Genomic DNA, 14,898 nt, shown 5'->3' on the forward strand with positions numbered 1-14,898 from the left:
GAATAATCCAAGATCTTTCAGGAAAGTTCAGAGATCAAAAATCACGTCCTGTAAAACTGTTCCCTCCATCCCCTTGCCCTCAGATATAGAGGTGATTTGTCACATCACAGATGTGTATGAATGTTCAGAACTAAAAAGAGACTTGAGTGTAGCAGTAGGTTGGAGAATGAGTCATTCCTCTCTCTTCCCATGATGTAAAGCTCTAAAATAATTAAGAAAAATTCCAAGACACCCACCAGTTTTGAAACAAAACATGCAATTTTTTGCACTCTACTTTCCCTCCCGCCCCTTCATTTTGCTTTTTCATGCCTTTTAATATTATGGGCTAGATGAATGGGATAAAACAGGCTTTAAGTTGCCTTTGCAGCTCCCTCATCTTGCAACTGTTTTAGCCTTTGATACCTCTACATCGACTTTAGCCCATTGCAGGGCATATTCTATAACAATAACGCTCCTCATTGTCTGCTTCTTCTGAGTGCATTAAATGGACTTTCCAGTTTTTGATCCCAGCCAGAGAATACAACCTCTGTACATGGGAAGTATATCAGACAATGGCCAGAAGAAGTGATGGCCCGCTGAAATATCTTAGAAACTATTGATTCTCGCTGCTTCTCCACAAACTGCAGACTGGATTCTTTCATTTTCATGATGTCTTGCTACTCAGGGCTTGTACTGCGATATCCGACAGCTAGTCCAGTTTATCAAGGAAGCTCATGGGAACGTCTTCCGGAGAGTGGCACTCAGTGCGCTCTTAGACAGCGCTGAAAAGTTAATACCAGGAAAAAAAACAGAGGAAACAACGGAGCAAGAGCCAAAACCTTCTGTGAGCAAAAGGTGGGTGTCTAGGAGGGACAAGGCAAATGACTGACTTGCATATGGCTGTATGACTACATGCACTGAACACAAATGTAGAAAGTCCAAGGGCTTGTGTGTTTTATGTCAGTTCCTGATGTACAGAATTGTACTGTGGCAGCAGTCTCCTTTAAAATTTAATGAACTGAGACAGTAATAGATTTGCAGCAAAAAGTGCTAACCTCTCATACAAGAGGCCTAAGAGAACAGTGCAAAGGAAACACTGGGAGGAGGAAAGATTAAGAGAAGTAAGAAGTGTAGTGTCAGTCCCAAACACTGTGTGGACATAGCTTTTAATGTGCATCACATCCTTAGTGTTGTTTATCTGAGAGGTAAACACTGGTATGCAAAGCAAGACCCAGAAGTAGTCTAATCCTGACATGCTGCTTTATCAAAAAGAAATTTTATCTGGTGCTTTGAGGCTTGTCGTATTAAAATGTTGGGAAAAGGGATTAAGAAAGTTGAAAAACTCCTAAAAACCTTGGCTTTGCTTCTAAGAGCTGATGCCTTTTTCATGAATGATATATATATAGAGGCAGTAAGTTGATAGAGGGTACATCTCTGAAGCTGCTTTGTTGCTCAGCAACGCTGGTTTCCATGTCATGTAGATATGCGATGACCATGAGATGGGCCATCTGTTTGCTTTAGCTGATGATTTATATTGTTTGTATAGATCTGAGGTGGGAAGCGTCATTATTGACAAAGGTCAGGCATCAGCTGCCCCTGATGAATGCCGTAGTTACATCTCAAGCCGCCCAATGCAAACTCCAGAACAGTAAGTAAATATTGAATTGTTTCATGCGTTATTGCCATCAGCTTCCTTCTGGGCTTAGTACAAATGGGCAGGACAGCAAGGACTTATCTCTTTGGGTGGTACAACAAGTGCATTGAGTGTCTGTTCAGGAGCTGCTGCTAACATCCAGGTAATGCCTATTTTCAATGCTGCCAACTGGGCCCACCCTGATTTTGATGGGGAGCTACCAGAGATTTTCAAATGACAGTGCAGTAGATTTGTCGATATCGCATACTATCATAGCTGTGAATGGAGTGTTAATTCCTCAGATATGTCATCATAGCTGTTCTCCATGCTTTGTTTGTACTTCTGAGGGATGATTCTATTAATTTTCAACTTCCAAGTTGTTGCTGGGGGTCATTAATCCTTTACTGTGTTCCAAAGACATTGAGGTACTGGAGCGTGTCCAAAGAAGAGCAACAAAGCTGATGAAGGGTCTAGAGCACAAGTCTTATGAGGAGTGGCTGAGAGAACTGGGGTTGTTTAGTCTGGAAAAAAAAAGGAGGCTCAGGGGAGACCTTATCACTCTCTACAACTACCTGAAAGGAGGTTGTAGCGAGGTGGGTGTCAGTCTCTTCTCCCGAGTAACAAGCGATAGGACAAGAGGAAACGGCCTTGTGCCAGGAGAGGTTTAGATTGGATATTAGGAAAAATTTCTTCACTGAAAGGGTTGTCAAACATTGGAACAGGCTGCACAGGGAAGTGGTGGAGTCACCATCCCTGGAGGTAGTTAGAAGACATGTAGATGTGATGCTTAGGGACATAGTTTAGTAGTGGACCAGTTCACCAGTGCTAGGTTAACAGTTGGACTTGTTGATCTTAAAGGTCTTTTCCAACCAAAACGACTACGATTCTAAGAGCCAGCCCATTCCTGACCTATCTTGGGGATGTGGTCTCTGAAGGCTGTTGCATTTCCCTTATCAGCACAGGTACTCTACCACTTTTCTTAATGAGCAAATGAACCTGCTGTTAGGCATTGCATGTTTGAAGTCTCTATTGTCTAAAGAATTCTGCCATTTAATATTGAAATAAGTTTAATCAATACTCTAAAGAATTTTAGAAAGTTATATAAATGGCCACTGGTCCCTACGTAACTTTGGACAAGTCATTTAACTTCTCTGTGCCTCTGAATACCCGTCTGTCTTGTTAAAGTCCTTCGAGATGCACTGTACAAAGACATTGCTAGCACAAGGGCCCAGAGCTCTATATTATGTATTTTCCTGCATTAACTGAGCCTTCAAAGTCTCACTGTTGCTGAGACTGCAAGGATAACACAAAGCCTTTTACTGCTCTGCAGAATTGCAGCAAGCTGCTCTGCTCTGAGCCCTGCCACAGCCATGGGAGATCTCAAGAGTATAGCAAAATATGCTGTCCCCGTTCCAATATGTTAATGAGATCTGTGACTCCAGCAGGTTCCCAAATGGCTATCGTGATGTCCAAAAGCTCTCCAGTACACATGCTTGTAGAACGCACCAGTGTAGTCTTATCAATATGGGTCATTTTGACCTAAAGAAGATGATTTGGGTTTTATGTGTAGAAACTAAAAATTGGAATGACCTGTTCAGCGGACAAGCTCCTCGGGGTAGAAAAGATGGTTATTTTGTGCCTTGAACAATATTGAGCATGTTGTCAAACTTGATTACGTCCCACTGAGAAGAGTATGTTTGGAATTCAAAATGAAACAGCCTCAAAGAATAGAGAGGTCAGGAGGGAACTGCGGAAGGGAGGCCTCATTCCCCTGAGCATCCAAACTTCACTGAAATGCAGTTCACGCTCTGCGTCCCTTTTCTTCCAGTGATGAGCAAATCCAAGGGGCCGTTCTGGGACGCAAGGACTTCTGGCGAAAGATGTTCAAGTCCCAGAGTGCGGCGAGTGATACTAGTAGTCAGTCTGAGCAGGACACATCTGAGTGCACCACTGCTCACTCTGGGACCACCACAGACAGGCGCTCCCGCTCCCGTTCCCGACGAATCTCCCTTCGAAAGAAACTCAAACTCCCCATAGGTAAATGTATGTCTCTTCCTATTCTATATATGTATTGCATGTGCAGAGAAACACAGAGAGATATATCTATCTTAAGAAATATTGCAACACAGTTCCTTATTGTCCAGGTATATTGTATATTCTCCACAGGGAAGCTGGGAAATGCTGCTTTCTCCATTTTATAGATGGGGAACTGAGGCAAAGTGAAACTTAAGCAATTTGCCAAAGGTACAGAGGATATCTGTGGCAAAATAGAATATCGAATCCACGTCTTCAAAGTAGTAGGCAATAACCTAATCTCAGAGGCATTGTTCCTCTCTGCAGAAGAGAAATATTCCAAATAGCATTTGATAGATAAAGAATATATCCTTTACAAGTTCCAAGACCTGGCCTTGCATGATAGTTAATGCATGTAACATGAAAAGGTTGCCTTCCCCTTTCCTCCCATTTTCCCATACCCTGGCTTGGCCACTTTGGAGAAATATGCTGCAATTGCTAATAAATAGATTCTGCTTGGAAGCATTTTCAGAATTGTCTTGAGTGGCTTATTCTGCAACAGGGAACTGGCTGAAGCGCTCCTCCCTCTCTGGCCTGGCTGATGGGGTGGAAGATCTCCTAGATATCAGCTCTGTCGACCGTCTGTCTTTCATCAGGCAGAGTTCCAAGGTAAATGTGTCAGGCGGGATGACAGAGAGCTTGGAAGGACAGGATCTGGTTGATTTTAGCTGTCCAGGGAAACATTCTACTCCATACGGACATTGTAGCCAGTGAGACTCAGTCACAGAAGTCTTCAGAGTAGAGTGCCATGGGAATATGATACTGGACTTTTGTGGCTCTCAGTGAAGACTAAGTTAAACCTACACTGTACTTGTCAGTCTGCCTTGGTTCGCTGAGAGAGAAATGCAGGCTCTGTCAACACACTTAAGGTTTAATTGTTGGTCATGCTTCTCCTTCCTTCTTTGTGCCTTTACAGCCTTTTGCGAAAGAACAATCCTTTAAGCAGAAAGCTTAAAAGATTAAGTGCTTCAGCGTACGTAAATCTGTGCAGACCCACTTGTGTCGCTATGGTGATCCACTGTGTTACAGCCCTTCTGTAGATGCTTTATGTCTAAGCAAGGGAGACCAAGAGATAGTGGTATGGCGCAGCCTGACCGGCCCTCTGTCTTTGCACAGGTGAAGTTCACCAGCGCGGTGAAGCTGTCAGAGGGAGGGGGGCCAGGAGGTGGCCTGGACAACGGGCGAGATGAAGAGGAGAATTTCTTCAAGCGTCTTGGTAAATGGCGCACCTGCCGAAGACACCCATCCAAGCTTCATCACACAGAAGAAAAAGATGGTTAGAAATCAGGGTTCTCGTCTCCTTTTTTCTTTCTTTTTATCTTTTTTTTAATCTCTTTCTTTCTGTATTTTACCCCTTTCCCTTTTTTCCTTCTTTCTCCACAGTTTTTGTATCCATTCTAGCCTTCTCCAACTTTTTAGTCTTTGTAACTGTTTTCTTTCCTTTTCTTCTTTCTTTTTGTTTTGATTTAGAAAAAAATCTCTAGTAAAGTCCATTTTTTAAAAAATCAAGACTATCCAAATAAATTATGAAAATATAACATTTGGGCTTTTTAAATCAAATTGAATTTGATCAACACACTTGAAAAATTAATGCTTGTTTCAAAGCACTTATTGAGTTCAAAATTAGGTGTGTAAATCTTTCATTGCCTAATATAACAATGGGTGTTCCATCAGGTTTTTTGTTTGTGGTTTTTTTTCCAATTTGTGACCATTTGACAGTTTTAGCAAAGATCAGCACTGATGAAATGGAAAACCCTGCACAAACTTTGTTATAATTATCTCTTTTCTTCTGTGTTTGCATGTCTAGTGTCTGCATACCATTCATTAGGGATGCTGTCCCTTTTTCTTAGCACACAACGTAATGCCACTACTTTTCCTTTCCATGAAAGTATATTTAATTGCAATGCATTTTCAAAATCAGCAATGTTTGAAAACTGCCTTTATGAATAATACAAGGTCATGATATATTCTGTTTTCAAATGTCATGCAGTCATTCACAAGCTCATGTCCTCAGCTCAGACCTCATTCTTGTTGTCAGGGAGACAACCTTGTATCTTGAAGTTCTGTTACTATTTTTTCAGGAAAACCCAACCCAACTCCCAAAAACACACAAAAAGGAGTAGATTTTCTTTTTCACCATGATTTCTGTAGCTTTACAGTATGTTACATTCTCTGGCATTATGTTTTTATTTTCTGCCGTTACATTCTGACACTGCATTGTACATATTTCATCATCTGTCCCAGACCTGCAGTGTAATGCATGTGAGGCATTGTTCAGGCAAGTGATTCTAGTGAAGTATGAGCATACCACTCCAGTGTAAACTGGTCCATCATTCTGCCACTGCAGAAACACTGTTGGTGGTTTTCAACTAGCATCAAGGTGAAAAGTATCGTTCCTTTAGAAGGAGAGTACATCAACTCAGCAACTTCTTGTAGCTTGGGTAGCTGAAGGTGAATGCCCCCACACTGGAAGGAACTGCATGTTTTCTTCATCCCCTACTTTGTGCTGCTGAAGTAGGTGTGAAATGCTTCCACCGTATTTTCTCCCAGCTCTTACTGGGAACAAACAACTGAGGGGCAGTGAGATCTTTATAGACTGCCACAGCTGTTTCTACAGTGCTCATGTGATATGTCCTTCATATTTTCTTTTAGGAAATATTTTTGGCTTGCTAATGCTGATTTTATGCCATTGTGAGTGTGCTTCTGCCTAGAGTGCCCATATCTTTGATTTAATGACACAGATTTAGTCTTGGCCCTATGAGTGTCAAAAGCCTTATTCAGTGTGTGTGGCATATCTTATGTCTATACAAAACTCAGATGACACATTAGTATTGGCTTTTTGGAAGTGTCATCCATACTTCAGCCTTCTGTGACTAACATCAGAATTTATGTAATCAATGAAGAGAACTTGAAACATCTTTTTCATGCCTGTGAGAGAAGATATGTACATGACACATGCTTGGTTTTGACATATGCACGCATTAGAAATACCATAATAAAAGTGACACAATGGGTTAAAGACAGAGACCCTTGCATGTTAGTATGAGAAACAGGCAAATTGTCAGTGATGTTAATGGGGAGGGTTGAGCTTTTGCCTGATCACTAACTGAAGCAAAGGGAGGGTATTTAAAGTTTATAAGACAAAGTGTGACAGTTAAGGAAGTTGTATCACCATGTCCACAAGGATCTCTGGTATGCAATGAAGGCCACATACCATTAGCAAAAAAGTAGAGTAGTTGTACGTGCCTGTGTGTGTATGTGCTTCTATGTATGTAGGGAAATCGAGGTGAGGCCTTTTCAGGGTGGGACAGTTTATAACACAGTAGAACAGCAATTTTACAGAGGGCCTTCAGATTTCCAGTGCTTCTGTATCTTCCATAAAGATCAGGTTTTTTGTGCTTATGGAGAAGAGAATAGAAGCCTGTTGAAGGTGGATGGGCATACTGTTAAATCCCTCAAGGTGTGACCCTAAAGCATGGGTTTGAAACTTATTTCTGCCTTCCCATTCTTGTCATTCATGATGCTATACCATTACTTTGCTCATGCTTTTTTCCATGTGGTGTTTCCTCTTGTGTTTTTGGGTTTTCTAACATAGTAGACCAAATTTAAAAGAAAATGGAGAGAGGAGAAATACAGTACAGTAAAAAAAAAAAAAAAGAAATTTATAATAACTTGCCACATAATTTATTAATTATAATCTTCATTGTGATAAATCATCTGGACCACTGGGAATTCTGTGTTGGATATCTATGTAAGCATACGTGTGTGTGTGTATGTATATCTGTATGTGTGCATATGTATACATATATATACACATAAATATATGCACATTTATGCATAACAAAATGTTTGTTTTAATGATCTTTTTACGTATACTAAGAACACAGCAGATATGCAGAAGTGAGTTACAGTATGTTTACGTGAGAGACCCTTAACGTTACTTCGGGCACTTACTGAAGACATTGTGAGTGACCGCAGAGTTTGCCAGGGTGTTCAAGGCATGCAGCAGAAGTGAACCACAGCACATGCTTTCTCTGAGGGATGATCTTGCATTCGCACAGGAAGGAACTGTAGGGCCTGGAGCTTGGGCATCCAGTGTCCTCCTATGTTAGGAAATGGTCTCTGCTAACTGGGTGAGATTTTCTGCAGGGCTGAGTCACATTAACATGAAGGCAGTGAGGGCTCCTCTTCTTATAGCAAGGCTACTCAAGGATGGGCGTAGTGGAGGAGAGTCATGAGCTGCTTCTGAAGGATTCTCTTGCAAAGCTTCAACAAAGAGCAAGGCTGGGAGTGCAAAGGGCTGCACTGATGGACTGTAGGTAGTACCGTTGAGCCCAGATGGACAAAGCCTCTGCTAGATCTTTGTAGTGAGGGTTAGGGAGATGCCTTAGGCATGCCTTTCTGTATCAGAAAGTCAAGTTTCTGTTCTTTCTTTCATACAGGCACAGCCCTAACAGGGCCCTGAATAGGAAACATTTGTTTGTACCTCAAACGAGTTAGTGTTACAATAGCCATAGCAGGAAGGTTCAGATAGCATGCTACAGGCTATAAGGAAACAGGAGGAGTTGGGAAAAAAGGGTATTTGTGCTTGCTCGTTTATGTAAGTGTTCTACCCGTTCTTTCTACTTTATTTGTTTGTTTGTTCCATTTTGATGAAATATTTCCCAACATAGGAACATTTTGTTTACTGAAAAACTGTACAGCTTCACCGAAGAGAGAAAAGCCACAGATGTGGTAAAGAAGTCTCTTGAATTTTTATATACCTCTGTCTTCAGGGAAAAAGTGAAGATCTACATTGTCATTTTCTGTTGTGATTGTTGTTTGTGGTACATAAGTGCTTTTCAAGTAATTCTGGGGAGTGCAATCTCAAAGGGACTTTGAGTTTTCAACTGTTCTTTCCTGAGGAAGGAGAAGTCACAAAGTCCTGTAGAGCTGGTATTTTGTCTCCTGTCTTTCAAATCCATGTTTAAAACCAATCTTGAATTCTCCACTTGGTATTCTCTTCTTCAGTGCTCTATCCTTCAGTATTCTGTAAACATTTGTACTTTCATGTGTAAACAGGGAGAGTATTATGGATAAAGACAAAAAGCCCAGAAGCTGACTATTCTTGTTTTGACCAGCCACCTTGGCCTTGAAATGACTTTCCTGCTTTCTCCTCTCTATCTTTCTACCAATCTCTCAAATCTGGTCTTCTGGATTCAGCGGTGTTTGTTACAGTTGGCAATGGGATTAGTTGATTTATCATGTGAACTCTATACATGGAGTTTAAAATCATGCTTGAAAGAAGCCCTGGAGGGGGGTGCTAGCTTCATTTTCAAAAGGAACTCATATTAGGGAGCTTTCCATCCCAAAGAATGCAAGACACTTCAAGAGAGAGAGACTGGAATGATGATGATGCCTAGGAGTTGAGTCCGGTCTCACTTCGGGTGTTCTGGTAATTGCAGAAGATGTATGCCTAAAAAAAGGACAGTACTTGATTTCCACATAGAACATTTCCAAGATTTGCTACTGTTTTTTCTGTCCTAGTAGATTATATATTACTAAATTGATACATGAGAAATAATGTTTATTCATGCTCCACTTTAAGGTAAACTTAGAGGCAATAGAGAAGTAAGATAAGAGATTATTCAGGAAAAATGGACAGTAAGCACGATGTTTTGTGTTAAAGAGGTGGGGAGGAAGGGCCATATTCTGGTTCACCTATGTTGGAGTAGATCTTGGGTTTCCACACTGAGTATAGTTTTGGGTAGACATCAGTATGACAAAGACCAGAATCTGGCTTGCTGTATGCCTATTTCACGGAAGTCATGAATATTGTAAAAATGCCTCTGTTGTCTTCAGGATAGCACATCAAGGTGAGGAAGGTATTTAGACCAAGACTGTTCTCAGCAGGGGTTTTGTGCCACTTTTTTTTTTGTTGGTGAGAGACTGTGTTCCCTTCTCCCTACCTCTCCCTGCATCCCCTCTGTACTCTCTACCTCTTTAGGTTGCCATAGCTTTGATGATCACTTGACCTCCAGCCAAGAAGGAGGAAAATCCAAGAATGTTGTGAACCTGGGAGCAATCCGCCAAGGCATGAAGCGCTTTCAGTTTCTCCTGAACTGCTGTGAACCAGGCACTATCCCCGATGCTTCCATTTTGGCAGCAGCCCTAGATCTTGTAAGTCATTCTTTGGTGTTTTTTCACCTGCTGAGTGAGAGCATGTGCATACATGGTGGTCCATTGTTGTTCACTAATGCTGTTCATGCCTGCACAGAAAGCAGGTAAAACATCACAGCAATGCCAACTGGTGATGCTGTTATTAGGTGGAGTTTTAGCATCTGTGACTAGATGAGTATGCAGACAAAATGGATCTTTTTTTTATTACATGGCTCCCCATAACTAGATTATTGCCAGCGCACAGCTTTTATTGTCAGACTTCAAATTTTGCTCACAGCCATTCTGCTTCTGCTCCTAGTGTTAATAATAACCTACAGAATAAGGATTGAAGACTGGATGACTACCTGGAGTGGCATAGTAATTCCGCTCAAGAGTTCTTATAAATATGTTAGGCGTGAACTGATGGGCTTATAAATATGTTAGGCAACACTGAACTATTAGTTGCCAGAGCCGGCCAGTGGAAAAAACTTCAAATGTTGGAGTGTGCATGCTTTTAAATGCAGATATTGATAATTTGCAGATCCAAATCACAGAAGTGACACAATTCAGTCCTTCCTTCCTGACACTGAGTGTCTCTTCTGTATCTGTCTCTCCTTCTTTTCCTTGCAGCTGCTGTTTTTTTAACAGTCTCTTCCATTTCTAAAGCAGTGGCCTTCAGTTTGTGATTCATGGGCCAGTGGGGCTCTGTGAGGTGCTTACGTGACAAACGTAAGAGTGTGACAAAGACAGCTATGAAAAGCCAGCCAATTATTAGTAACTTCTCTGCACAGTGCTCTTCTACTTCCTTCCATAAGTGTTTGGATGTCTGCAAACTGAAAAAGATTGAAAGCCACTGCTCTCAGAGCATCCACATCCTCTCTATCCCTTTGTCTTCCCGCTCCCCACCTCTTGCCTCTTTGACTGTCATGCCATTTGTGCTCACGTACAGTTTTTTTGCTCGCTGCTGGAGATGCCAGGCTCATGGACTCTCCCATTCTGCTAGTGCTGTGCCCTGAGCTGTGCTGCCTTGTCTGCTCCATAGTTCTAGGGATGATACATTCTGTGCACCATGCCTTTATACGTTCTTCTTAACCTTGCATCCTTAGGCTGCAGATTCAAGCAAATCTGCATTAATATCGGCCCAAAGTTGCTGTGTTGCTATCAGTTCACATCTGTGTTGGACTGGTTCCCATTCATCTTCCAGTGGACAGGTGTTTTCTTCACTAGTGCCCACTCTTCCTGTTGGAGATTGTTGGCCCTCTGGCTGGAACCTATGGAAGCAGTGGCTGATAGGGAAGCATGTCCCATGCTCTCACAGTCAGAAGTGGTTTCTACCAGTCAGGATTGCAGTGAGCTCAGAAGGTGGCTTGGGGAGATAATCACTCCTGCCAGGTCTGCTGCACAAAGACAACTTCATTCCTCAAGGCTGCCAGGCTGCCACCCCATTGCGAGTTCTAAACTAACATGGAACGTAAGGTGCATGGGTAGGGAGGAGCTCATTGCTGTCAGGTATGTCGCTAAGATCCTTCTGGGGATGCGCTACTCTGTGTGCTAATAAATCAGACAATTTTGGCAATTATGTCCCTATTGCCTGTAAATGTCTTATTTATTTTTTAAATTTGCCACATGCTTAAGCCACAGACCAATTTACTCTGTGCCCATGTATGAAGTCAACTGAAAACTACTGGTCAGAGTGTACTGTTTGAAGATGTCTCTTCTGACTTCTAGAGCTGGCTTTTACAAAATAGAGTTTGACTCTGTTTCCTTTCCGCTGAACGATGCAGATGGCTTTGGTATCAGAATTTCTGGAAGGTCTGCAGCTAAAGATGAAAGAAGTGTTGTTCTTATTACAGACTTGGGAGACTCCTTACAAGTACCTGCTCAGCTGGCATTTTGTCTGCAAACATTGGAGATATAAGGAAGTTAATCCATATGCATTACAGGTTTCAAAAGATGACAGCTTGTCTTCTCAGTGTATTGCTTAATGACAATGTTGCTGTTATGGAAAATTCCCACATTTTATGTCAATAGACATAAAGTTTTTTAACTTCTGTTTTCAGGCTTTTGAAGTAATAGTTTGAATCAGGTTTGATGCAAATTAAAAGCTTAAATCATTTTATCCAGCCTAATTGCTATGGCAACCTTTAAAAATGAAAGGCAAACAGGTCCAGTTTCAGTTCTTTCATAGACTTTTTGAGCATGCTCTTTCATGCAGATTTTTGAAATTCCATTGTTATACCAACTTCAAAATCTTTCATCAGCCTGGATGTTTATACAGATTTGTCACAGTGATTTAAAGAAATTAGAACAATGAAACGAAGGCTGCATCCTTATGCAGGTAATGATTTATTTATGTATTAAATTGAGTGTTGCCTTAGTTTTAGAAACTACGTAGTTAACATGTTTTCCCAGAAGCAGCATTTGTCCTTGGCTGAATTTTATAAAACTATAATCAATTTGTGGCTTTGCAAACATGCAGTGACAATTGATAATATGTTGCAGGCAGTTTCATCCTTATGTCACCAGCTTAAATCCAGACTTGGCAATAATAAATTGATTTACTTTCCCTTTTTAAGGAACTTTGGAGGTTGAAAGGCAAGTAGTATGATATTTCAGTCTGTGGTCAAGTTTCTGCAGAGGATTTCAATAAAACACTGTCTAGCATTGTATGAAGATGTTACCTAAACTATCCTAATTAGACTAGTGTAAATGACTCAGATGGGGAAATACAAGCTTTCCTTTAGTCCAGTTTAGCAATGTGCCACACCTATCACCATTACACTTCCCCAATAAGATGTGTGAGCTGATCTGTTCTAACATGTAAATCTCTTATGCTTGTTGAAATGCCATAATGGCACTGCTTTATGGCAGGCTGGTGTTTCAGAGGACGTACCAAGTATTGCGAGGGCAGAAGCAAAGTCTAAACTGCATGAATACTTGCCAGTATCCTGACTCCATGTCTCCTGGGGTCTTAGGCAGGCTCTATTGTTCCCATGTCCCTGTTTCCATAGGAGAAGTATTTGTTCATAGGATGGCATATGACCTGGAAGGAAATCAGAGATTTCTCCAAACAGGTCTGCAGGACAGATGACCGAGAACAGAAACAAAGAGCTGTGTCATGGATTGTACGTGACCATTTTTAGATACAATCAGAGAGATTTGAACTAACATTTTTGAGGCAATCCTCCTAGACCAACATAGTTGGTTAATAATTTACTTACCTGTCTTCATATACCTGCTCAGCATCTTTTGACAGTACTTGAATTTACTTTATTTACTCTAAAAGTAGATTGTTGCTATTTTGCCTTTTTTTTTCCTTCTTGAAGAGACTGTGGAAATTAATTTTTGCTCCAAGTGCCTTGCAAAGTATAAGAAAGGGCACAAGAAAATTACCACTGGTTGATTAGTCTTATAAAATTCATTGTCCTTGAAAACAAAACTGGACCTAAATGCTCTGCAGTCATAAAACTCTGCAGAATCAGCTGTACTTGAACAGTAATGTGATGCTGTAAAATTCCAAATTCATTCTGTATTTGCTCCCTCCCGCCCAGGTCATTGCTTTTGCTGTTATTAGTACAAATCATGGTATCTGTTGAAAAGCTCTAATGGGAGTACTTGAAATTCTGTGGTGGATTCTTATTCATGTCCTTTTATACAGTACACGAACAATTTTCAAAGGGCAAAGCAATATAGTAGGTCTAATGTTAAAAGCGGGCTTGTGAACAGTTTCACGGGCACGGGCAGGCTTGTGAGAGTATTGCTGCTGTGTTAAGTTTTGACAGTGACCATGGTAACTTGTGTTCTTTTCAGCTATGCATCGCCTGCCTGATTCATTTCTCTCCATTTGTGATGTGTTTGTGGTGTGAATCCATCCCTGTCCATTCTGTCACATCTTCATCTTTCTCTTGCTGCTGCTTCAGGTTTCTCTGAGCCTCAGGTAAGCAATCACAGGGAACTTGTCCCTGTGATGTTCAGAAAGTCCTCCTTCATGCAAGAGGTCTTTTCAGTGATTTTTAATTTGGAACTCCTGCTCCAGGACACACTCCTCCTCGCCTTCACTCCCCATCCTACATATCCTCCTTTAGTTATAGTAGTTGAGTGCTTCCATAATGTTTACAACGTGTATCTTTACAAGATTCCTATATGCTAAGAAATTGTGACTTTACCAGTGGTGAACTAAAAGAGGAGGAGACTAAGGCTGGGACTTTGTCTTTTCATGTATGTCTCCACGTCTGGTTAAGGTTTTACTCTGTGAGAATAAAAGAATAAAATCCTCACCTATTCTGTGTTCCATAATGCATGTGGGCAACAAGTAATTTTATAATGTTTTTTCCAGGTGCTAGGTATTAGTTTTGTTTCTGATGGTCAATGACTGTCTGGCTCCAGACTTCTGCCTTCCTCATCAGAACATTGGGCCAGCTTTAATGTTCTCCTTAGTCAAGAGAATTGCTAAAAGATGGCTATTTTCTTCCAACCTTTGAAAAAAATATAAGCAAAAAGCTGCAACAGGATGTTGCAACAGGAAGCATTTAACATGTGTGTTCTTGTTAATGTAGACAAAACATAATCCTTTTTAATTTTTTTTGCCAGCCTCCTAAAAGGCATGACTTTTTTCAGTCCTGTTGGTAGTAATTTCTGGCTGTAAGTTAGCTGCAGTACAGAATTTCTTAAATCAATTCCTAAACCTTGGCAGCATTGGTCCAAAATTTCTTGTTTTCAATTTTTGATTAAAGCCCTCTTGAAGGCACTATTTAATAATGTTCCACAGACCAACTGCAGACCATCTTCCACAGTCTTAGGGCCCATTTGTTGTTTATGAACCACAGATGAGGAACCTCCCTTTATAAGTAGATGTTGATCTGTTTAAATTATCTCATTAAAGCTGTCAGCATCTAAATGTGTGGAATACATGTTTGTGCTCTGTGAAATGCCTGTTAGGGAACCTTTCAAAGCCAGCTTGTAAATTGTGGACGTTATTGTATCGCTGGTTTTACAACCTGCTGGCCACAGGGGTTTTTGCTTGCAAAAATTGCAGGAAGAGAGGGGGGAAATTAAATGGAAATGAGAACCATTTG

At 41.0% G+C, this 14,898-nt stretch overlaps 1 protein-coding gene across 3 annotated transcripts in view; it reads left to right on the forward strand.

Moving 5' to 3' along the window:
• UNC80 (unc-80 homolog, NALCN channel complex subunit) overlaps positions 1–14,898 on the forward strand; it is a 133,095-nt gene that overhangs the window by 36,550 nt on the left and 81,647 nt on the right. For 2 of the 3 annotated variants that reach the window (XM_068407722.1, XM_068407723.1), the window contains exons 17-22: positions 665–834; positions 1,526–1,627; positions 3,441–3,655; positions 4,188–4,294; positions 4,802–4,901; positions 9,672–9,844. In XM_068407722.1, coding sequence (XP_068263823.1) covers positions 665–834; positions 1,526–1,627; positions 3,441–3,655; positions 4,188–4,294; positions 4,802–4,901; positions 9,672–9,844 — 867 coding nt within the window. The remainder of the gene's footprint in view (positions 1–664; positions 835–1,525; positions 1,628–3,440; positions 3,656–4,187; positions 4,295–4,801; positions 4,902–9,671; positions 9,845–14,898) is intronic. The other variant, XM_068407721.1, reaches the window with a different exon arrangement.

The sequence above is a fragment of the Nyctibius grandis genome, chromosome 9 (genome assembly GCF_013368605.1).
Source record: "Nyctibius grandis isolate bNycGra1 chromosome 9, bNycGra1.pri, whole genome shotgun sequence".
Taxonomy (NCBI): domain Eukaryota; kingdom Metazoa; phylum Chordata; class Aves; order Nyctibiiformes; family Nyctibiidae; genus Nyctibius; species Nyctibius grandis.